At 39.1% G+C, this 25,736-nt stretch overlaps 1 protein-coding gene across 2 annotated transcripts; it reads right to left on the bottom strand.

The window, feature by feature from the left end:
- Positions 1–1,185: 1,185 nt before the first annotated feature.
- LOC131238914 (DNA replication licensing factor MCM2-like) lies at positions 1,186–5,588 on the bottom strand. Of its 2 annotated transcripts, XM_058236502.1 has the most exons (4): positions 5,299–5,525; positions 5,020–5,203; positions 3,520–3,704; positions 3,220–3,389 (listed from the first exon to the last, which is right to left on the bottom strand). In XM_058236502.1, the coding sequence occupies exons 1-3, from the start codon at positions 5,397–5,399 to the stop codon at positions 3,549–3,551; spliced, it is 441 nt and encodes a 146-aa protein (XP_058092485.1). In that variant the 5' UTR covers positions 5,400–5,525; the 3' UTR covers positions 3,220–3,389; positions 3,520–3,548. The 2 variants fall into 2 exon arrangements, with proteins under 2 accessions (XP_058092489.1, XP_058092485.1); XM_058236506.1 differs by lacking the exons at positions 3,220–3,389; positions 3,520–3,704 and adding an exon at positions 1,186–2,389 and having other exon boundaries at positions 5,299–5,588.
- Positions 5,589–25,736: the final 20,148 nt, after the last annotated feature.

Below are 25,736 nucleotides of genomic sequence, written 5' to 3'. Positions count from 1 at the left end.
CACCTGCTGCCCATTTTAAGTGGTTTTTGTGTTGGGTCTGTTTTCAATCTGTTTTTACCTGTTTTTACATATATATATATATATATATATATATATATATATATATATATATATATATATAAATCTTTTATTTATTATGAGAAATTGGTTTCTAATGTAGAATTTGCTTGGCTAGTTCGGAAAGTTTAAAATTTAAAAATAAAAAAATAAAAAATAAATTAAAAAGAAAAAAACATAGTTAATTGCATAAAGCATACATTCATACACATGGCCGCAAAAAAAAAAAAAAAAAAAAAAAAACTCACTATTCTATATGGCTCATCATGATTTGAAATTAATTCCATGAATTTTCAATCAAAATCATACTTACATATATTTCAGTGAGAGGAGACTTGATAGCTGGAGACCCAATTGTTACCTTGCAGCAGAGTGCATATTAAATAATAAGTTCAAAATACAACCTGAATAGTAATAAAAATAACCAAGGCTAGAACAAAATTCAGTTATAACTAATGTTTTAAAACCGTGAGGGGATGATTGAACAGGCTTACCTCTATGGAATACCTTGTGGTTAACTAAAATGAGATGCACTCATTTTTAAGTGGCACACAAACAGGCCCTAACTGATTGTGTTGCCGAATTTTCCTCAAAAGTCCAAACTTTGTAAACATTTTGATATTAGAGCATAAAATAGATGAAAAAGAAAACTGAGGAAAGAGCATACCTGCTGCGTTTTTTAACTACATTCGATGTAGGAAGGAGCTCCAATCAGCTTCTTCAGCTCTTCTCCCTTCAGTATAAAATAAAATTACTAGCAAAATGTATTAAACAGTTAAGGAGATGGAACCCAAACAAAAGGATGCTAAAGCCAATCATAGAAAAACAGTGGCTGTACCAACATGGTAACATTCCTTACCTGGGCAGTAGTGATGGGAACCGCACCAGGGTGATCTATAAAGAACTGCTTATCATCCCAAAGCTCTTTGTATGAACAATAGATAATAAATCAATTATGACCAGAAATAATTGGGAAAAAAGTGTCAGAAGTGAAAATGAGGCGCTTTTCTTTGATAAAGGTTGCAGATCATATCAATTTGAATCTTAGCTTTCTTCATGCAAACACGATAAAATGTGCATCCAAAAAGAAGGTCAACGCCAATGGTTCATGATAAACTCAAGTCCAAGCATTGAATTGTTGTTGATCCAATAACATATCAGGTGTTTTAACCGAAATGAAGCTTCCACTAACATGATCGTGAACAAAATAATGACCCAAGATATGCGATGCAAGATAAATAGCTTGGTCTAATTAAAATACCATCACCCTGAATAGCTTGGTCTAATTAAAATACGATGCAACATGTATGTATCTTGGAGCTGAGCAAGCTACGAACATAGTAGTTGAATCGTTTGAAAAAGAAAAGAAAAGATATGAAAACCATCATCCTGAATAAAACCATAGTGAAGGTAGAGGACAAATTCTGTTAGCAATATAAGGATGGAAATGGGCATGGAGCTTCAAAACATTCTGTTGATTCTCCCTTGCTAATGGAAAATCAGTAACCTGCATTGCCAGAAAAACATGAAAGAACAACACCAAGAAATCCCTTGAGAAAGAAGAAGAAAACACACGCACGCATGCAACTAGCTCAGGCAAGTAGTTAGTATATGACAGACCATTCCTTCCATCTACAACATAAGTTGGCCACCCCATTGTTGCTTCAGCTTAGTTAAAAGGCTTTGTTCATGGTCAAAATTCGTGCTCCTGTCAAACAACAAAAGATAATCCAGAAACCTTCCTTGACTAAGGAAATCATTTACTATAATCTAAATCATTGAAAAGTCTTTCAGGAGGGACAACCTTTTGCATTTTGACAGTTAAAAAGTTCAAACGTTCAGATTTCACAATTCTCCGCTTATTCTTTAGTAATTCATATGCCTGAAACAGATTTAGCAAACCATATTATCTTTGATTTTTTACCTTCATTACAGTTTCTTCCTTCCACATATCAAATCCCTTGAAGAAAGACCTTGAAGAAGTACCTAATACATACATACAAAAAAATCAATGTACAAATAAGCCCAATTCAAATTAATGAAAGCAAAAAAAAAAAAAGTCAACGAACTGTCAACCTGAAACATATTCAAACAACCTTGGGTCAGCCTTGATGGGAATAAGGCCCAACCCCTATTGGCTAGGACTTCATCTTGGACCACGATGTGTTGTCTACACCAACCATTCAATGCAACAAAAAACAACTGAGCCAACCATCTCAAAAGATGGTTATAAACAAAAAGGAAAAGTAAAGGCATGTGCTATACAACTGCTTTTCTCTGTAAACATCAGCAGGTTCCTTCCCAAGTACATGTGCTATACAACTGCTTTTCTCTGCACATATTGAATACAATTAGTAAGATTTACACTTTAAAAAAAGGACAATGAGAACCTAATTACCCTATCATTTAATGAAGTTTGAAGTAATTTCTGGAAGAAAAATCTTGACTCATGAGGTCCTACTTTTACCAATACAAACCACATGAACCATGTTCCCAAAGGACAAGTAGCATTGTAATGACAACACATAGGAAGATGCACTCACATAACAAAAACAAGGAGTACATGAAATTTAGATTCTCCTGTGAGATTATAAAACAATGATATTCAATTATTGGCATCAAATGCATTTGAATTTGAACTACAATTCCCTTTAAGTTTATAGTCCATCAAAGACGTAAATTCCACCTGAATTTCAATTAGAAGTTTGGCACCATCCTATCCTGTGTGGCTTACATATGATGGCCCATCCCTTTGATAAATGAACATCACATGGAAAGGAGAGAGCGGAGTGGAGAAAGAAATCAACAAAGAATAATACTAACAACATGAAGAATGTTGTAGTCAATTCTCCTGCTGCATCGCCAGTTCTCACAAGATCTCCATCCCTTCAGAGCACTTTAGCAGCAGCATCTTGCACAACCCCAAGTTCTTCCGAATCAAAACAATCCACTTAGCAAGCTACATGCTGGTAAAATTTTTAAATCCAAAAGCTTCATTAAATACTCATTTGTCTTCATCGTCACCTGTTAGTCACTGCTCCATCATATATATTATCATTTTTCTTTATTTTTGCAGAACTTTTTATTGCAAGGAGTCACTCACTTCAGGGATTCTTAGATAAGTGAAGGGATGGGTAATGCACTATCACCACTGTCCTTTATTTTCTCCATTTTGGAAGATCTCCTTATTCATTCTTTGGATTCACATACGTAAGCAAGAATTCCTTAAATTTCTTAGCAATGAACCGGCACACTTCATCTCTGGTAACCCACTCCCTCAAAGTTCCTTGGACACGATACATTTCAAACTCTCCTTCATCATCGTCTTCTTCCTGTCAAATCCATCTCTACTCAGTTAAAAGAAAGATTTCGATGGCTCAAGCGAACATGCAACGCAGTACTATTTGTTGCAGCAGAATACAGAAAAGGAGTTTTTTTCCTATGCATTTGAGAATTCAGAACCTCATAAGGCTCATCATCAGTTTGATCAGTCATTGGCACATCGTCTCTTGAATGTCCTCTCTGTGATCTTCCAGGTGAACTTGGTGTTCCGCCATCAGTATCATCATAGCTTCTTGATCCTCTTGGCGGCCTGAAATCAGCTCTAGACCTTTTTGGGTGCCTGTAATTAATTTCATCATCTGTGTCTGCAACCAAATCCTAGGATGTCAATGATCTGGTGCTTAATAATCACCATGCTACCAAGTCAAATTGCCCCATGAATTCAAAGCTGAACTGATGTAAAGAATTTGAAAGATTAGATAATATCGATATTTACAAGTTTGGATTAGGCTGTAACATTAAGAAGGCCAGATTAAATGGTTGGCAAATCACAAGATCTATAACTTATCTTGGAACTAATACAAAATGAATAATTAAGAGACCTGGAAATATAGAATATGCATCAACCAACAATATTCTAACAAACCAAGATCAAATTTCAGTTGTGACATCCAGAATCATAATAGGAAAAAGGCCCACTTTAGACTGTTGGTGCAATTCTATCTCAACTCCCTTTAAATCCATGAGAAAAATCTCAAAAATCCTACAGCTTCATGCACTGCCACTTTTTGGTTATTGAGTGAATTTCTACAACTAGTTTACCTAAATTCAAATAGGATTCAAGTTACCACGAATAATTTCAATAGTGTTCAACTCAAATCACAGGATTTCAATTAGATAGCATAGGCAAGTATAGATCAAATTGCACAATGATGGTTACCACATAGCATCCATGCCTGTGAACACAATGGAGTTATAAGAGATCTCTTTGAGGATAATGAAGTGAAGATAGGAGATCTCTAGGATGGACATTGTCTCTTGTAGAAAAAAGAGCTCTTTGAAGAAAATGGACTGCTATTCTTTTCACTCCACTAATCATTTCTAGGAATCACTGGGGTTAAAAGAATTACTCTTTCATACCTTGTTTTGGATATAATGGTAATCGACATCTACTTCGATGATCTTTACTTGATTTGGGGCAATACCAATCAGTTATTGGAACCGAATCAAATCAGTCCACATTGAGATGCATCTAATGTATCCAAAGGAGCTCTTTTCTTGTCATAGCATCACTCATCAATTCAAAACAATGAAAAGCATTCATCTGGTGAGCTCCATTACAGATGGGCATACTGTAAAAACCATGGTCTTAGCCAATGGCCCATATATTAGACCGTCCATAATTAACAGGGATCATAATGCACCCATCTTGTTGATGACAATTCCAGGTGGGGATAATTTTAGGCGTGTCGAGCAACTCATGTGGGGCCCACCAATTGTTAGTCTGGGTCACCGAAATGTGGGCTCCACCTGATTTTATTAACAAGAATGTTGAACATTACACTAAATGCATAATCATAAGCAGTAAAAAAATAAAAAAAATAAAAAACCTAAATCCCTTGCGAAAAAGAAGAAAGAGAAAAAATCAGTTCATATTTTTCTCCCTTAAAATCTCATTACCTTGATCATGTAGAAGCGAGGGAGCTTCCGACTCACCAGTCCCATGTTTCCTTCTTTCGCATCGAGCTCCACCTCTGCTGCCCTCCTATCCTCCATGATCTGATCAATATCCCTCTCATCCTCCATCGAATCGTCCAGGCCCACCGATTCGTACTGATCATGCTCATCCATCCGACAGTAATCTCTGCGTCAAAATTTAAAAACCCAAAATAAAAAATAAATAAATAAATCCCCAAAATCAATACATCGAAAACGAAAAAAGGGGGAAGAAAATCTGACTCCATGTAACTGTCGTTGTAGAGATCTTCTCCTTCTTCCTCATCATCAGCGTCATCAGGCTCGTCGCGTACAATCCGGGAATCCGACCATTTTTCGGCCATCTGGTCGTACGGAATCCTCCAAAAGCAGGAGTGAGATCGAGAATGGCAACCATGAAAGAAGAAAAGTCCAGATAACGGAGAATGAGATTTCAGACAGAAATCAGAGGGTTGCGGAACTTGCAGTATTTATAAAAGCAAAGAAAGGGAAAACCAGAGCTTTTGAGAAATGAAAAGATCAAAATCAATGGGGGTAGGAAGGAGAAGGGGGTTTCTGAAAGGGGCTGGGTGGGAGGCTGGCGGACATTAGCCAGAAGAAATGAGAAGAAAAACGAGAGAGAGAGTGAGAGAGAGAGAGAGAGAGCGGAAATCGACCACTGACGGAATGAGAAGTAAAACCGGGAGAGAATGAAATCGGATTGCGTACTAACTCAGTACGCTCTTATCGTACTGAGTAAACTCAGTTGGCCCCACCGTGAATGTATGTAGTCTATCCACGCCGTCCATCCGTTTTTCCATATAATTTAAGGCGTTGAGCCCAAAATTGAAGAATATCCAAAGATCAAGCATATCATACTACAGGAAACAGTGAGAAGAATGATATCCACCGTTAAAACCTTGTTAGGCCCCACGGTGATGTTTATTTGTCATCCAAACTGTTCAAACAATCTTATAGGCATGGATGAAGGGAAAACATAAAAATAAGCTTGATCCGAAACCTCTGTGGCCCCCAAAAAAATTTCAACGATAGATCTTCAATTCACTTTGTTTCCTGTGGTGTGGCCCATTTGAGCGTTGGATATACTTCATTTTTGATCTAGAATTCTAAAATTATCTCATAAAATGGATGAACCGAGTGGATAAAATACATGATGATGAACTTCACAAAGTTTACTCAGTACTCTAATTGTACTGAGTTGCTCAGTATGTAATCCGCTTCGGGAGAGATTGGGGTTTGGATGGGCGATAGTTAAGACGATTTAGGAGCGGTTGCAAACCGTTTTCAATCAGAAACGGACCTACGCCGTTTCCAAACCAGAGGCCTGTTCGTTCCTAAACCAAAGTTTTTGGTGTAGTGTGAGTACAAAAAAACAAGGTAATTATATTTTTTGGAATACATTTTATCTTTACTGAGTGTATTGAAAATAACTCACTATTAGATAGCACTAGGAATGTAATTAGTCTATGCTATAGTCTATTACATCGTGCCTGTGGGAGCTTTGTGCTCTCATTGTTGGTCCCCAATTTGGATAAAGGAGAAGGTTTATACATCAAGTTGGTACCTGACACTAAGCTTATGTGATAAATATCATCATGAATCCAAACATAATGATGTGCCGAAATAGGATTCTTATAGCCGACTCTAATTAATTGGGATAAGGCTTATATGATGATGGTGGAGGTGGTGGTGGTGATGATGACAGCCTAGTAAAATGTCCAATCATAATGAAAGCACGAGGTCTGAATTTTGTGTTCCTTCTAGCAACTACAAAATTGATTCTCAAGAAACAGTCCTACGGAATTGTTCACAGAGAATTGCTTATATAAAAAAGTGCATGGTTGGTAAACATGCATAAGAAAAATAATTGCCTCACAAAGGTTTTAATGGTGAGCATTGATCCTCACTATTTCCTGTGGTGCGGCCCACTTAGGTCTTGGATATCTCTCATTTTAGGAGTCATACCGTAACATGATATTGTCAAGTGGATGAACAAAGTGAATGTCACACAATCATCACTACAAGAAAATAGGGCAAAACCGGCTCTTGGTGGAACCCTTTGCTGGCTGGAACCAAATCCAGCTACCGGAAAAGGGTCTCTATTAAATCAAAATGTGAATGCCATAATCTCATTTACGGCACTTTTCCTCTCCCCGTCGCCAACTCTCTCTCTCTCTCTCTCTCTCTCTCTCTCTCTCTCTCTCTCTCTCTCTCTCTCTCTCTCTCTCTCTCTTCCATCCTCCGGCCAGATCTAGTCCTTTTACTCACTGCAAACCGGTACAGATCTAAACCCCTCTGTGGTTTAGGGCTTTTACATTCTATTCCCTTCCCTTCCCTTCCTTTCCCTTCTCTCTTTCTCCCTCCTAGGTTTAGGGCTTTTGGATGAGATTCGACATATGTTCTTCAGTGATGGAAGCGATTATTAAGACATGGTGGCGTTGAATTCGTAACTTGCATTTCCTCTTCTTGTGAACTAATTTGGTGAGACTTCTTTCCCCTTATCATTTTCATTTCACTGTTGATAGTTACATGAAGTTAATGTAATCATATGAAAGTTTTGTTACTGATCAAGAAAGTAAGAAAATAATATGTATTTCTATTTTTATTTCACTAAAGCATTTCATTATTTTTATATGAAAATCTGCATGCTAATTGTTTGAGGAAATGCCTCGACCAAGAATGTTCTTGTTTTAATCATGCTAGAGGTCCTGTATTTCAACTCTCTGTAAATGGGGCACAAATCGTTGTATGGTTGGATGAACCCATTGTATCACCCATCTAGTTGACCCTTCTTTGGTGGACCAACACATAAATTCACAATGACTGGGGAATTTTTCCCTGTTGACCATTTTTGTTTTAGTCATCTATTCGATCAAATGGCCAGGACGATTATGTCAGTTTGACTTTTGAACTATGGTCAAAAGTCAAAATGAGGGCTGTATAATGGGCTATATAATTCGATTGGTCTGTTTTCACATGAATGTGTGTTGTGTATGGTGGATGAGACAACATAAAGTGAAGAGTGCTGGTGAATGGCCTGGATCTCCAGCTGAGGTTCCCAGAGCATATTCAGGTTCGGTATCCATCTCTTTGTCAACTAAATGTGTCTCATCTAATGTTCTGGTACTAGTGTCTCAATTCTGCTCTTTAACTCATCTCAGCCATCAGTTAGCACCATTGATACAACTCTTTCTTCTGGCAATGGAGCTTTGGATCCTATGGATACGTCTCCTTGTTCTACTAACCACTTAGATGGCATACATGATAACAACACTTACACAAGATTTGCAAATCGACAAAACCTGGAAGAAGGGCATCACCAGAAGCCATAAAGATGTGGAAAGAAAATTGTTTTACTAGGTAAATATACAAAAGGATGCACTAAATGGTTGAGTGTTAGCAAGTTGTTAATATTACTTGGAGCATAGTTCAAGAGCTTTTACCACTTCTTTTGAATTCAGCGCCATTTGCCATTTATCATCAATATCTTCAGGTCCAATGCCCTGGGTCCTATTGGCTTTATTTTGTGTGCATCTGTTAGTCTACTCTTTTTAATGGTAATCTGATATGATTTCCGTTTTAGTTGGTCTATGGCTCTTTCATTAGTTGTGTCTATAGAAACCATCTGCCAGCGAGATTCAAATATTGATACCATAACCTATAGATGTGTGAGATTTCCTAGTAGATTAATTTAGCACTATTTGGATATGTAAATTAACTTATGAGTCGAATGTTTTGCTCAATGTTGTTTAAATCCTATAGTTTTTTGTTCGGATCCTATGATCTAATTGAAATCTCAAAGGGGGCTAAATTGCCTTTAGGGAAGATGATGAAACGTCTAAAATCCCAAAGAACGGAGAAAACGTCTGATGGTTAGCTCAGATCTCTTACAATGTGCAATGTTGGAACATGGGCAGCATCTGGGTTGTGGTGACTGTTGATGTTGGATGCAAGAATGCATTGTTTCTACATTTGAATGTGTCTAGATGTCCAATAGAAATGTCATTTGTGTATAGACTGTTGAGGTTGCTTATGCTGTTTCTAATCCAGATGTGTTTGAGTGGTTTTGCTTCTTTGCAGCTGCAGTCATCAGGATGGAAGACGGAACGTCTTCTATCATCTTCGATTGTTTAGAGGGAACATTGGATTCATGGTCCTTCGAATGAAAAGATCAACTAGGTAAGCCTCTGCTCTGTTATATCCCCTTGTGCGTTCGATCCTTGCTCATGCCCCCAATGCAGAATAGAGGAATTATGTCCTGCACAGCAGTACACGACTGTTTCTTGCTGCATGGCCCACGTTTCAGCAATCCACAATGAAAAGAACAATGACTATTTTCTTGAATCAGAGTACCTATGCTATGCTTGGATATACACAAGGATGGTTTTGTGCTTCTTTTTTTCATCCTTAACTCAATAAACAAAATTGTTAATCTTATTCTATTGGCAAATTTTTATTTTATTTCATTTTACAGTAATAAACATATGCTAGAATTCTAGATATTACTATTTAAGAAATTCTGCTTTCTGCTGCTTCTTCTTCATCTATGAATGCAGATGCGTATCCAATCTAAGTGTAGTTTGAAATCATCCAATCACCCTGCCATGTTTACTTTGGTGAGTTGGCTCTGCCATATTCAGGTTTGACCAGCTCTACTACATAAATCTCCCTTTTCTTTGAATGAGAATACTGTTGGGGTCCCTTGGGATTTCTATGGCTCCACTGTATTTTTGGCACATGAAAAGCGATTGCATTCATAGTATGAATTCAGTGGGTTCTCTGAACTGTTGGCTGTCCTTAAAAGGGTTGTCATAGAATGATTGGCCAAGAGTTTGCAATGTACATTTAGGTTTCCTTGGAAACAGAGAATTGCTTTCCTTGGAAATAGAAGATGTAGAGAAAAGACAGAAAATGAAAAAAAGAAAAAAAGAAAAAAAAAAGAAGAAGATAATGCCTTTGGTACTTGGTAACATTTGTGAAATTGTATCTCATTTCAATTTTTGTTGAGAAACTGATGGTGTTCATGGGAGAAATTGAAGCATTCTGTTTCCATGGTTGCAGCAGTCAAGCCAAGGAATAATATCAAAAGAGTTGATTAATTGCCTCATGACTATTCTTGGTCACGTAATGCAGCTCAAAACATTGAAGGTAAGGAAACAAATGAACATGCAGCTCGTTGTTGCATCATAGTAAGAAGGAACTATGATTGCAAGAATACCTAGCTAGTAATGCCAACGCTTGCATTCTAAGCTATCTAATCGAAAAGTGCACTATTGTTTTTAGGATTCATATTACCTGTTGTGGAGCAAAGGTTTCTTCATTTGATTTTACTGTTATTTGGCTCAAACTGTAATTACCTAGGAGTTATTGAAGTTAACTGAGCTGATGATGCAACCACAAAGGGGAATGTAAATAGATCAAAGAAAAGAAAAAGATTGTGGGAAAGAATCCAACAATCTTCTAGTCAAGACTAGAGTCACAATTCACAGGTGCAACATGCCCAAACAGATCTATGGAAGAATGGCGAGTCCATTTTCTTGTTGCTAATAAAAAAAAGTTGGGTATTAATAACGACAGAAGCTAGACTACATTATCTTATGACATTAAAGAAATGCTTGAAAGAAATCAGAAAAGCATAGAATGCAGCTGGCAAATAGACATGGGATGCATTAGACCTTAACTTTCAAGAGTGATAATGTGTAGCTATTAAAAGTGGCCTTGGCTTTAATACCAGCTATTAACATATCATCAAAGCCTCCCGAAGTTTGATTCCAAATGTTTTCTTAAAGTATTTCTTGCATAGACCAGCTATTAACATATCATGTAATCTATCTATTTACAATTGTTGAATCAAATCAAGTGTCCAAGTGCAGCCTTATCTATCTTCTCATGAGGGCATGTTTTCTGTGTCATAACAGGGGGCACATTTGCTTTATACCTGTTGATTTGCAGGAATGCGTAGGTCAGTCTTCTCCCAAACCAATTGCCATCTGATGCTCGTATATCAAGTTTCAGGCTCAAGGTGCCGTTGCCTGAGCTTGAGAGGTCACTGAAAGTTAAGGAGTGTCTTGAGATTCACTGGGACTGAAAAAGCTTCTCTGCTCATGTTAGTGCTTGCCGGTACTTCCATGGTGATAGGAGATGGGGTTATTACTCCTGCAATGTCAGGTTTTGTATTGTTTTCCTGGGAAGAATGTTATCATGTAGACCATTCTTCTTGCATATAAAAGGCCTTCTTTTATCTAAGATCCAGTTATGTTTTATTTATTTATTCCTTTGTTCATTTTCCACCCCTTCAAATTGCAGTTATGTCACGCTGTGAGTGGTCTAAAAGTTGGAATATTTGGATTTCAGCAAGGTAATCCTATAGTCTATTGTTGGTATTTAGGACAAGACAACCTCTCGAAAGGACACTTGATTGTTCAAAGTCCAAACTATGCACAAATATTAAAAGTAGTGGAGACGATTATATGCAAGTAGGAGATTATTAAAAAGATCTACTTTGATATCATTCTCATTGCCTTCATTATCTTGACTTCAGCAAGGTAATCATATAGTCTATTGTTGGTATTTAGGACAAGCCAACCTCTCAAAAGGACACTTGATTATTCAAAGTCCAAACTATGCACAGATATTAAAAGTGGAGATGATTATATGCAAGTAGGAGATTATTAAAAAGATCTACTTTGATATCATTCTCATTGCCTTCATTATCTTGACTTCAGCAAGGTAATCCTATAGTCTATTGTTGGTATTTAGGACAAGCCAACCTCTCAAAAGGACACTTGATTGTTCAAAGTCCAAACTATGCACAGATATTAAAAGTGGAGATGATTATATGCAAGTAGGAGATTATTAAAAAGATCTACTTTGATATCATTCTCATTGCCTTCATTATCTTGATTCTTGATTGCTAGATTGAGCTTGCAAAAATGTTGTTGACAGACGGACAAAGTCATCTGTTTGTACATTGGCCTGAACAAGGTGTTGATGATGAAGAAAAGAAAAAGTTTCTTTGATTAGGTTCATTTTCATGGCATTTTTTTTTTGTTATTATTATTTTGGTTCTTACAAGTACACAAGAACCTCATATTCCATGCATTCTCAGTATATTTTTACAACTCAATTGTTGTATCCTGGAAATATTAAATGGTCTCTGTTGATTTCCAAGTCCAAGCAACAAAAGTTTAACACTGGTTTCAACTTTTAACTTTCCATTTTCCTCACTCAAACATTTATTTTTGTTATTATTATGCTTAGTTTGAAATTTATCTTTGGAAGCATTTGCTGACCACAAATTTCTAGTAGCGAAGACCAAACTGATTTTGATGGGTTTCTGGAAACCTACATTGCTTTGTACCTGTCACAAGATTGTTAATACTCTTCACATATCTGCTTATTGATGTCAAGTAGCTCTTTTCTATAGGTATCTCGGCTTAATTCAAGCTATCCAGGTGGTTTGGCATCATATATTCGAAATGCTAGGAATCTAATAGCACATTCAAAAGCAGGGAAAAATCCATTTAATGGCTTTACTCCTTCGGTAAGTGAACCCATTATTTTTGTTTTGCAATCTGTGTTTCTTGTACATTTCTACCAGATTTTTGTCTTCAATTTCACTTTTTTTTAATGAAAAAGATTTGCTCCATGGCTACGGTCGCACTGTGGGGCTAGTCATCTTCAGCTACAGATTTTATCTGTAGCTTTTGACCGATTTTCTGGTAGTGTAGCAAAAACTAGCAATTTAGCGGCGTCCAGCACAATCGTTAGTAAAGGTCCTGACCGCCGGTAAAGCCTTTACCAACCGAGGCTTTACCGGCTGTTAGCTGACTGTGGGCAAAGCATTTGCCAGCAGTTTTTTCGGCCTTTGCCGGCGGTTTTGACCGCTGGTAAAGGCCAGTTTTCTTGTAGTGCATCATGGTGGGTGTTCTAGCAATGATAGCAATAGCTATATGAAGTCAACTCATGACTTGTACACATACAACATATGTACATGTCATATATTTTTCATTGAGGCACGTTGTTATGAGATTCGATCCATCCATGACAAAAGGTACCGTTATACCCTAGTCCAAGAATTAGGTTGATCTACTAGTCTAGTGGCCGAAATCTACATAACTAATGAACAACTCTAAAAAACAAGGATGAACTTTAACCCAACCACTTTTGGTCGTTTGTTTTGAATGGACCAGATTAATTTTAGAGAAAACATTGTTGGACCAACTGGTGACTGGATTTGATCTGGGACATACGTGCCATGATGGCAAATGTAGGGAGGTGTACAGCTCACAATCACATGCAATTAATAAACTTTCCAACAAGAGAAATTTTATTTTATGAGTGCTTTTATCAAGTTTTTTTTTAAGTGGACTCTTGCCACAGGATTTTCATTCAACCAAGAGAATTTACAACCATTCAGGTGGACCCCGACAAAAAATTATGGACCACACCTATCATATACGCACCTTCTAGGCTAGACAAAGAAACCGAATAAGACAACAAATCGGGGACGAGGTCAAGGGAATCTAATTGCTCCTATGCCAACAATGTCTAAAACTATCGCACCTCTAGCATTCCTCGGCAGGTCTGAACAAAATCAAAATATTTGGTCTAGGCGTCCATCGCTAGCCGCCCTGGCCAAAGCGTCAGCGACTGAGTTCCCCTCCCTGAAAACATGGTTGAAGATGAGGTTCATGGATCGCTGTCTTTGCTGGATGGCTCCCATCCTGTACCAGATATTCCAGGGATTAGGAGCTAGCGGGTCCTTGGCCGAATCCGCAATGAGTTTTGAATCAGTCTTAACAATGATGTTGGATAGGCCGAGCGAGGAGCAAATATCTATTCCATCTAGAGCGGCCTGAGCTTTCGCTATAGTGCTGGGGGTAGTCCCATAGTATCTGTGGAAAGCAAATTTCATCCTGCCTAAATGATCCCTGCATACCCCCCCTCCTCTCTCTCGCCTGGATTACCTCTCGAAGAGCCATCGATATTCGGTTTCAGCCAGTCTTTTGGAGGTTTTGACCATCTGACAATAAGAGGTTTACCTGGTGGTTGCGATAGGGATGTGTCGATCTTCAGAGTTTGGAGGATGACACTTTCGGCCATAGAGTTTCTGTCCGGTTCCGGGATGACAGAGCCAACTTCTCTTAGCTAGCGAGAGACTGTGGAAATGATGCGTTTGTCTGCCATTCTGTGGCTCTTGAATCTGGACGTGTTTCTGCTGAGTCATAACTCGCAAATTATGAAAAAGGGGACGATCCCTATTAGAACTGAAATTCTGGATTTTCGACTGGCCTTAGAAGTCCACAGATGGATCTTCTAATGAATGGTTTGATTTGGGGTAGATGGAATATAAAAAAGACTATTGAAATAGCTCCAAACCTTGTTCGCAATACTGCCAAAAAAGAATAGATGATCTAGAGTCTCCTCGGAAGCGTGGGACAAACCAAAAACAAGGCTGGGCTGAATACTCCTACTGGGCAGATGACCAATCTGACTGACGGGGGAGATAGGAGGCCCATTGGTCATGGTTCCGGTCCCCTGGGAAGCAAAAGCGGACGCAGGGATTGGAGAAGGAAGATGGAGTTTGAGGATGGGGCCACAGCATTTGCATCTGGATGCCAAAGCAATGCCAAAACGCTGAACAGCTCCGTCCACTGGGACTGCCCTGTGCAATGTTTTCCAGCCGAAGATCACCACTTTTGGAGGAAGAAGGTTGTTCCAAAGCCACTTAGACCAATGTGTCCACCGGGACTGCCCTGTGCTTTTATCAAGTTTGTAAGGTAGAAATGACTGTAGGAAATGGAGGCTAAAAAATATAGTATAAGCACAAATTTAAAAAATTATTTTTATGAAATTAAATTAATAAGTAGCTGACCAAACACACTTAAAGACTAAAAAGTAAAACAAAAAAAAAAAGAAAAAAAAAAAAAAAAAAAAAAAGCAAAGCCATACAGGCCCTTATCAACAATTCCTAAGTTTTGGGCTTAAACATTGCAGCTAAATGACTCGTCAAATTCCTTTGTAACCGACGTCCACATGATTTTCACACCAAAGTCATGGCGAAGTTTGGTGAGGAAACTGTAGATGGCTAGTAGGAAAAGGTTAGGAATTAATTTCTGGTACCAAAACTGGTTAGGTGATGGCTTATTCCCACCTTTAGAAGGGGTTAGGAGTTCCAAATGTCTTGAAAGACCAAAGACACATCAGTCTCCTCCTTCAGGTCGAGTCATCAAGGCTAGAACTTCAAAGAAATTGTTACTTGCGTGTTCAGTAATCTGGGCAGTATCCTTATCAGGAATGTTATATATAGAAAATGCTTGGAACCAAATTAGAGACAGACAATGCACCAACCCATGGGAGAAATGGACTTGGGGCAAATGGATTCCTCCCAAAATTTCAATTTTCACATGGGAAGTCATGAATGGGGCAGTCCTTGTTGACACTATTTTTCAAAAGACGAGTGCAGATTGCATCTAAATGTGAATATTGTTCTGGCCCTGGCAATTGTGATCCAACTCTGTTGAACAATGCTGTGAATCAAAATTTGGCCTCCGATGATTGCAATTAATAGCAGTTGGACCATCCCGAATCAGCCGTATTAGTGCACCAAAACTCTCAATTGCCGAAACCCTAAATGGAGGTGTAGTAGGCAACGGGACAGGATCACAAGCATCATTCCTTGCCTAATCTTGTCGGAGTTAGGAATGATAGCAGATTCGAAGGGACTAGATGTCGAATTAATGGGATCATTAGAAATATTATTAGCTGGATCAAAGACATAGCAGGTCGCATGCAAGGAGATGTGAACAAATCCATTTTAGAGTCGGCTCATGGGATCATTATCACAAAGATGCTCATGCTCATGAAGTGCTTGATAAAATGACTAAATCAAATGAAGGTAAAATGAACAAAGACCATATAAAATTTAATGATTACATGCCGACTTATAATAAAAATGCTCATAAAATGCTTAATGACAACTGGACTGAATGAAGGTAAACGTCTTATTATTTGTAAAGTTTTGGCTGCTCCGCGAGCACCTAAAGTCATTGGCTACATGTTTTGTGTGAAGAGAAGCTATATGTCAACCTCATCAAACACTCATTCATGAGTAAAAGTGTAGTATTTTTGGACTATGTTGTCTCATTATAAGGCTTCAAAGTAAATGATGAGAAACTCAGAGCAAATGTGGAGTGATCAACTCAATAATCAATTATTAGAGTGTGATGCTTGCATGGCCTAGCAATATTTTACCAATGGTCCATAAGTATTGGATAAGATACATATACTCTCGCGTGGTGGAAGAACAAGGCTTGATATGAAGATGCTTTGATCAATGTTGAGGAGCTGTAGGATCTCAACGTAAGAATTTGAATAAGAATTACCAAGCCAGACTAGAAGACAGGTTCTTTTTATAGGGAGGAGATTTTTTATTTTTTTTTTTGAAACTGTATCAAATTCATTTCAAGAAAATTTCCTGTACATTCAGGCACCCCAAAGCATAAAACAGGGGCCTATCATGAAAGAAACCAAACTGCACAAAAAAAGCAAAACCTCTGCAACGACTTAATCGAACCAAGACCAACCTTATCGAGAAAGATAGAACCTTTGACCTGGTGGGGAAGATCAGCAAGAGTGTCAAAGTAAGAAAAAGATTGGGAACCGCTCCGCACCGGGCCATGGAATCTGCCGGTGAGTTTCCTTCCCTCAGAATATGCACAAACTTAATTCGACCCCACATTCTTAGCTGGTTAATCCTGAGGATCCAAGCTTTCCATTTCCATACCTTAGTACACCAGTAAGCACTATATCCTCTTATATCCTCTTAGAACACTAGTAAGCACTATATCCTCTTATATATGTAGTAGTCATCCCATGATATTGCGTTTTAGATTTATTTTCTACAAGCTTTATATTTGTGAACTGAATGATTCCTTCCTTGTTGGGTAAGTGATTTCCTGACCTGTTGGGTGAGTGAGCCCCCAATCTATCCCTTATTAGGTGAGCGCGTTCCCAAGTTATCGCGTTTTCTTATTCTTATTCAGCCTACATGTTGTGAGATGTCTTTAATCTGTACTTGCAACATGGGTTTGATCGATATGGACGATTAATCGAGTGAATTCTAAATTATACAGATTGGTGTCTAAATAGTTTTGGATAGTCTCGATTGATCGAACTGTCAAGTCGATCGATAGACAGAATTTGAAAATACTTGTAAACTCTCTAGACTCTTTTAAGCATGTTTGAGCGATCAAACATGAGGTGCTCGATCGATTGAGGACTGCTCGATCAATCGATGGTTAGATTGACGACGTGCGTAATTTTGCATAATTTTGTGATCAGTTTCCTATTTTGCGTGTTATGATGTATATGGGTGTAATTGTAGGATTATTGTATATTAATCGGGGCTTAAACATTTTTACAATTTGAAGAGGAGAAAACAATGGTTTTCTTATTGTAAGTTAATCCATCTCTAGTACTTTTCATTTTCATAGCGTTTGTTTGTCACTTTGTGCTGTGGTTTTTTACTGTGAGAGTTTTTTCACATAAAATTCACATGTTCTCTGTGATGTTTGTTCGCGCTTATCTCCTTCTTATTTGATTCAAATTCGTGGTTTGTTTCTGCGATTCCCCAACAAGTGATATTAAAGTAACGTTAGATTTCGAGTTTGAATTTGAAACATATCATCAAATGGATAAAACATGAAGTATAAAACAAAAAAGTTCACAAGAAAAAAAAAAATTGAACTATGAAATGTGAGGATAATAGGCCTTCTAATTTAGCAAGAATTCTAACACGCACTTCTTGGTAAAATAAAGAATCATGAATCTATAAGAGACACGGAGTGGGAAGAATTTAATGAGAGAGCCACTAACTCAATCCAATTATGTTTGGCAGACAATGTTCTTTATAATGTCCTTGATCAAAAGACTGCCTCATGAGTTTGGTTGAAACTAGATAGTTTGTACATGAAGAAATCCTAAAGCAATCGTCTATATCTTAAGAAATAGTATTTTTTTAAATATTATTTTATATGTTGGTAAAGAGACTTTTTTTTTAAAAAAAAAAAAGGGGATGGTGGGAATTCCACCATCAATATATTAGATGAACAAAATGTATAGCCATTCGGGCATGCCTGAAATATCAAAAAGGAAAAACGGGCCTGGCCTATCGTATGAAGGAGAAGATAGCGAGGAGGGAGAGAAGCAGAATCTGCAAGGTGGGCCTAGGAGCTGAAAGACCGGGATGACAGTAGCAGGGGACACCTGCGCCAAGGAGAACCAACAGCAACAGGAGAGTAGTATTCCCATGGGGGCTAGAAGCCTATTGGGGAACTGGATCATCAGTGGATGCGACAACAGTAGCACCAGTTGGGGTAGGGGACTAGCTGATGGAGGAAACTGGGTCCTGAGTTGCCTTGGATCCGACTAAGTGTGACAGGACAGGGATCATTTAACCAATTCCTTTCTTAGACCTACTATGCCAAATCTGGCCGACCCTAGATTTGTCAAAGACCATGGAACCTCTAACAAGTTGGGGAGATCAGTGATGTTAAGGAAGAGTTTGTTTGGGGCGCCACTGCTCGTAATGTGGGCTAGGTCATCTGCCACAGAGTTGCCTTCCCTCAAGATATGACTGAAACTGAGATTGAGAGATTGGGAGAGATGGTGGATAGATTCTAGTGCATGCCAAAGTCTCCAACCGCAGGAGTTTGAGTGATTAGTAACGGCGTCAAAAAGGGTGCGGGAATCGGTTTCGACAATGATTGAGGATATACCCATATCCTTGTAAAGTGTGAGCCCATCGATCATTGCTCTAGCTTCTACAACCATGTTGGTGACGTGGCCATAGCTATTGTGAAAGGCGAAAATCAGATTCCCAACTTCGTCGCGGCAAACACATCCGCCACTTCTAGCCCCTAGGTCGCCCCGTGATGAACTGTCTACATTTAGTTTTTCCAATGCCCAGTCAGTCTGGTCCATCTAACAATCATGGCCTTATCGATTGAAGAGAAGGTGAGGGGTGTATCTTCAATGGAGTCTTGAGTGACTGTTCTTTTCCAGACTGAACTGTCCACATTTAAGAGCTGAGTTCCAATCTCCACTAACCAGTTGGAAACTCTATTGATGATGGTGTCTGCTGAGAACTGCCAGTTCTTGAATTTGGCTCCATTCCAACCGAGCCAGATCTCCCGCTAATGATGTCTGATGATGAAGGGGGTCACACCTCTAAGAAACAATTCTATAATATTAAGATGGCGAAATGGTCTAACCTTAGTGAATACATTAGCACATTTAATGAATTGATTTACAAATTAATGAATGTGGAGGTGAAGATTAAAGATAAAGATCAAGCCCTAATATTCTTAAATTCTCTTCCAGTGTCTTACGAGAATCCCGTAGACACTATAAGCCACGGTAGGAAAACCATGGACGTCAAAATTGTCATCTTAATCCTTCATGCGAAGCAATTGAGAAAGAAGGATAGCGGTAGGGGTTCTTCTACCGATGCATTGGTCGTTAAGGGAGAGAATTCTGATTAAGAAAATGGAGACTCATGATCGAGATCCATGTCAAGGGACAATGGCAAGATGAAGTGTTGGAATTGTGGCATGACTAGACACATGAAGAATTATTGTTAGAATCTCAAAGCTCTAAAGGGAGAGAAATCAGATAATATGTTGAAAGAGGCCAACACAACGAATCCAGTGAGGAAGTTGATGGTGATGATGTGCTGACTGTATCCAAATTTGAGTATCTTAACAACGAGTGGGTTTTGGATATAGGGGTCTCATACCACATGAGTTTTCAACAAGATTGGTCACTAGTTACAACAAGTGCGATGGTAGATAGGTGTTTATTGGCAATGACATTGCCTGTAAGGTTGTTGATATTGGATCGATGTGCATCAAGATATTTGATGGGGTGGAATGTATCCTGACAAATGTGAGACACATTCCTGACCTAAGGAATAAAAAAATATTTCTAGGTACACACGAGGCACTTGGATGTAAGTTTCACTGGTTTTGATTGGATCCTAAAAGTTTCAAAGGGACACTCATTGTCATTAAAGCATGGTGAAGCCATAAACTTTACAAGTTGATCGAGAATAATGTATCAAGTGAAGTTGTAGAATATGTAGAAGAGTCCATGTTGGCACATTTATGGCATGCGGGTCTATGTCACATGAACGAGTGCAGTATGAAGCTATAACCTTTACAAGTTAATCGGGTTAATAGTGTATCGAGTGGAGTTATAGCATATGTAGCAGAGTCCATGTCGGCACATTTGTGGCATGCGTGTCTAGGTCACATGAGCGAGCGCGGTATGAAGGTGCTTTCTAATCAATGCTTGTTTTCTTTTTTAGTTTTGATTTAAATATATATAAGCATTGTATATATGGTAAACAGTTATGATTATCTTTTAAGTTGGGAAAACATGTTAGTAAAGGATGATTAATTATATGCATTATGATGCATTGGGGCTGTTGCCAATGGTTTTTAGAGGGAGGTCATTATTTTTTGTATCATTATTAGATGACTACTCTAGGAAGGCGTGGGTTTATTTTATTAAGCATAAATTCGATAATTTTGACACCTTGAAAGTGTGGAAGGCGGTGATAGAAAAATAATTAGAACGAAAATTGAAAATATAAAGGACAAACAATGGCGGAAAATTCGCTTCAAAGGAATTCAACCAATCTTGCAATGATTAAGGGATTATAAGGCACAATACAGTGAAGCATACACCAAAGCATAATGGAGTGGTGGAACGGTAGAATTGGACTTTCTTAGAGAGAGCCTAAAGTATGTTAAGTAACGCTACAATGGGCAAGCAGCTATGGATTGAGGCCATCAATACGGCTTATTATTTAGTGAATTAGTCCCCGTCCACTCCTATAAATTATAAAATCTAGAAGAACTGTGAAGTAGCCTTGATATGGACTACTCAGGGTTGTGAGTATTTGGTTGCGATGCTTACTCTCATGTACCATCAGTTGAGAGAGATAAGGTAGACCAAAGAGATAAGAAGTACACCTTTGTGGGATATGATGATGGTGTGAAAGGATACAAACTATATGCCCAGGACACACAGAATATCATGATAAGCCGTGACGTCAGGTTTGATGAGGATTCCTTGTTTCTTAAGAAAGAATACAAGGAAATAAAACAAGCAGTGGTTATTGATGTTGAAATTGAAAAATGTGATACTGGTATAAATGTCGCATCATAGGAGGAGATACATGAATAAATGGAGCAGCCACCTCTAAGAAGAAATCTATCAAGAGATCACAAATTACTGAAAAGATACAGAGATGACTCAAATATTACATTCATCCTCATTATGGATAAGAGAGATCCGTTTACCTTCCAGGAAGCAATGAATGACCCATATGTTGAGAAGTAAATAGCAGCAATGTAAGATGAGATGGACTCTTTATAATAGAATGAGAAGTGAGAGCTAGTGGAGCTTTCCTTTAGGTATAAAGCGATCGGGTCCAAGTAGATTTATAAGAAGAAACATGATAGGTACAAAATAAATTTTTTTTATGAAGGAAATTTACAACCATTCAAGTGGATCCCTACAAAAAGGAAGGGGACCACTCCTATCATATGAGCCTAACTGCACATGGAAGGCGCTCGAGCTAACAGACCTAGGAGAGCGAGAATCGCCAAAAAAGCTGGGAAAATAGACCGAACAAACCATCAGGCACGCCTCAAGTTCCTAAGGCCCGTCTGATCGAGGACAAGAGCACCTCGAACCTTAGCCAGAAGGGCAGGCCTGGAGATAAAAAAAGTTATTAGGACTACCTTCACTGGCCAATCTAGGCAACGCATCTGCCACCAAGTTTCCTGAATTGCACCCATCTTGTAGCAAATGTTGTACGATGGAATTCCTAAATGAAAGATTTAGGGGACGACGGAATTCCTGAATTGCACCCATCTTATATCAAATGTTCCATGAAAAAGAAGTGGACCTGTTCTCAGATGCCTTAGTGGTGGTCATCGAATCAGATTCGACAATGATGTTACGGAGGCCCAAATTGGAGCAGTATATGATGCCATCTAACATAGCTTGGGCTTCAGCTATTGTGATAGAGGAGTGACCGTAGTTGCGATGGAAAGCAAATATCAGATTGCTAAGGTGGTCCTTACAAACCCCTCCACCACCACTCAGGCCTGGGTTTCCCCTGGAGGAACCATCGACATTCAACTTGAGGAAGCCCCTAAGGGGTTTTAGCCATGTAACTATGGAATGGTTCCTAAGAAAATGAGGCTCAGCCTTAAGAATATTGAGAAGCTGCAGCGTAATGGAATCCGCTAGAGAATTCTTATCCTTGCCCAGGATCGAGAAAGCAATTTCATTCAACCAATGAGCAACTTTGAATATAATCTAGGAGGCAAACATCACGCGACCTTCAAAGCGGGCCTGATTTCTACTCAGCCAAATTTTCCAACTGATTACACATGGAACCAGACCAATGAGGCGAGACACTCTGGTTTTCCTACTAGCTTTGAAAATCCAAAGATTAATGCACTACAAAATAGACTGATTTGGGAGATAGATGACACCAAAAATCTTGCTAAAATGTTCCCACAACAAGACAACTATCATACCGTGGCTGAAAAGATGATCCCGATCCTCCTCCCCATTGAGAGCAGGAACAGGGCTGGCTGCATACTGCTCTGCATCAGTAAGAGCATGTTGAGCTGAGACCAACCGACAGAGCTACAATGGACTAAAGAGATACTGCAGCTGAGCGTCATTGGAGCTTCCAGCCAGTTGCTGCTGACTGCTCGGATGAGCATGATGTTGATCATAAGGAGGAAGCAGCAGCTTTGGCTGAAATGAGACCTTATCAGAGGCAGAAATATGCTGGACTGAGAGCGCTAGATTGCAGCATTCGCAGCAGGAGGCCATCGAAATTCCAAGAATCTACAGGGATTTGTCCATAGGGATGGCATTTTTAATGATCTTCCAGACAAAGATGCTCATCTTAGGAGGGAGAGCATTATTCTAAACCCATTTTGGCCAGCCGAGATGAGGAAGGGGGGGCCTGACTTCGTTCCACGCAGACTTAACTATAAATTTACCAGAAGCGGAGATGTCCCAAATCATCCAGTCTTTTTCGTTGGAAAACAAAGGAGTAGCTGTGATTGAACGCATTGCTTCTAAGGAGAGTATGTGACTGATTTCTGACAGATTTCTAGCAGCAGGGAGGTGGAAGAAATCTCTAATAGTAGTTTCTTTCAGGTGTTGAGGGATGGGTCTCTCAATTGTGCCTGCTAACAGGCCACAGCTCGACTAATTCTGGTTCCATAAATTGATATTTCCTTCCCCGATCAGCCATTTGGAGTGGCTGATAGTAAACTGCATGCAACACTTTGAAAATATCCTTGCAAGATGAAGAGGAGACCTGGCCATTAACACCATTTGAGGCAATGGTCTTCAGGAAGTACCTGGCCAAAATGAACTTAGCCTATAAAGACCTGCCCTGGAGAAGATGCCAACCCATTTTGATTTTGAACGCCCGAGTGATGTCCTCGAAGGATCTGATGCCCAAACCTCCTTCGAGTATAGGGGTGCACATCGACTGTTAATTAACCCAGTGCCTCTTGTTGCCTTTATCTGAAGATCCCCAAAAGAAGTTGGCAATCACCCTATTGATAGATTTGGACACTGATTTTGGGATGCTAATAGATGTAAGCATATGGATGGGAATGCTAGATAGGACGTGCTTGATTAAAACCAGTTTTGCTGCTTAATTCAGAAGCTTTACTTTCTACCCGTCAATTCTGCTTACAATCTTTTGGATGAGCTGTTGAAGCTGTTGGGCCGAAATTCTCCCTTTGGATAGCGGCACTCCAAAATACATAGAGGGAAGAGAAGCCTGCTTGTAGCCCGTAATGTTGCTGAGCTTCTGGACTTTAGTTCTGAAGCATTTTTTCAGGACGATGAAAGACTTCTTGGAAGAATTCACCTTTTGACTAGATGCATTTTCGTATTAAGAGATGAATTTGATCAGCATGCGCACATTGGATAACCTGCCATTAAGAAATAATATTGCATCGTCAGCATAAAAAAGGTGGGTGATTATGGGGCATTGTTGGGAGAGCTTGAAGGTTGGCAACATCCCGATGAGAAGAGCTTAGATAGACCCCTATTGAACACTTCATCAGCAAGGATGAAAATGGACGGGGAGAGCGGATCACCCTGCCTCAAACCCCTGGAGGACTTGAAAAAACTGAAGCTTCTACTGTTTATGATGACTGAGAACCAGATATCTTCCCAACAACGTTGCATTTTAGAAATCCATTGGCTATTGAATCCAAATTTCTTTAACACTTAGACAATGAAACCCCACTCTATCCGATCATATGCTTTTTCCATATCAATTTTGATAATCAAATTTCCACCAAACACCTTGCGGTCAAGATCACGGGCCATCTCCCGGGCTAAGGTGATATTCTCAACATTAAATCTGCCATGAACAAAAGCACCTTGCTCTTCTGAAATGAGATGTGGGAGGATGAGAGCCAACCTGGAGGCCATGATTTTGGAGAAAATCTTCATGATGTAATTGCACAAACTGATGCGTCTGTAATCGGCAATATATTCCGGATTCTTCTTCTTAGGAATGAGACTGATTAGCTTGCATTGGAAGCCCCTTGGAATTTGACCTCCACTGAAGAAATCCGTAGTTGCTTCAAAGAGATCATTCCCTATGATATCCCAATAGCTAGTGAAAAAAGCGCCGCCAAATCCGTCGGGGCCTGGGGCACTATCAACGAGGATGGAGAAAGCAGCTTCTTTTACCTCTTCAATGGAAATGGGCTTGGAAAGATCCATGTTCATCTCCTCAGACACAATACGGGGAATGCAATTAACAATGTCACCAATTTAGTTATTGACGTTGGAGGAGAATAGGTTCATAAAGAACGAGACAGCTTCTTCACCTATGTCTTCAATTTTCTCGATTGTATCACCGGAGGCCTTTTTCAGCTTCATAATTTAAATTCTTCTACGACTTTCAAGAACCGAGTCATGAAAAAATTTCATGTTCCTATCCCCTTCAGATAGCCAGGTAATCCTGGAATTTTTCTTCCAAAAAATCTCCTCTTGGAGGTAGGCCTTTTTAAGATTGGCATGGGCCTTATTGAGATTGAACGTGTCGGTTTCCGTTTGCGAACTAATTAGAGCATATTCAGCCTTGAGAACTTCATTCTTAGCTAGTTGAATGTTCCTATTAATGTCCTCGAATGTCTCCTTGTTCCAATCCTTCAGAACAGATTTCAGCCTTTTCATTTTAACATAAAACTTGATCATGGGAGTGTCAGGGGTTACTTCATTCCAAGAGGCCAAAACCATGGAGGCAAAGTCTTTATGGGTGGTCCACATCCATTGGAATCTAAATAGATGAGGGAATGTAGCCGAGTCTGCTTGGAGGGAAAGCAGAAGGGGAGAGTGGTTATAGAAAGTATGAGTCAAATGATCGACCTTGCAGCTCGGGAAGCATTGCATCCATTCGGAATTAATCACTATTCTATCTAGCCGCACCCATCTTCGACTTCTCCCCACTCTATTGTTGCACCACGTGAAAGGGGACCCTGTGTACCCCGCATTCATCAGCCCCGAGTCACTGAGAGCCTCTCAAAAATCTGTCATGGCTGGGGACA

The sequence above is a fragment of the Magnolia sinica genome, chromosome 1 (genome assembly GCF_029962835.1).
Source record: "Magnolia sinica isolate HGM2019 chromosome 1, MsV1, whole genome shotgun sequence".
Taxonomy (NCBI): Eukaryota; Viridiplantae; Streptophyta; class Magnoliopsida; order Magnoliales; family Magnoliaceae; genus Magnolia; species Magnolia sinica.
The sequence above is the reverse complement of the archived record's forward strand: the minus strand, read 5'-3'. Positions and strand labels throughout refer to the sequence as shown.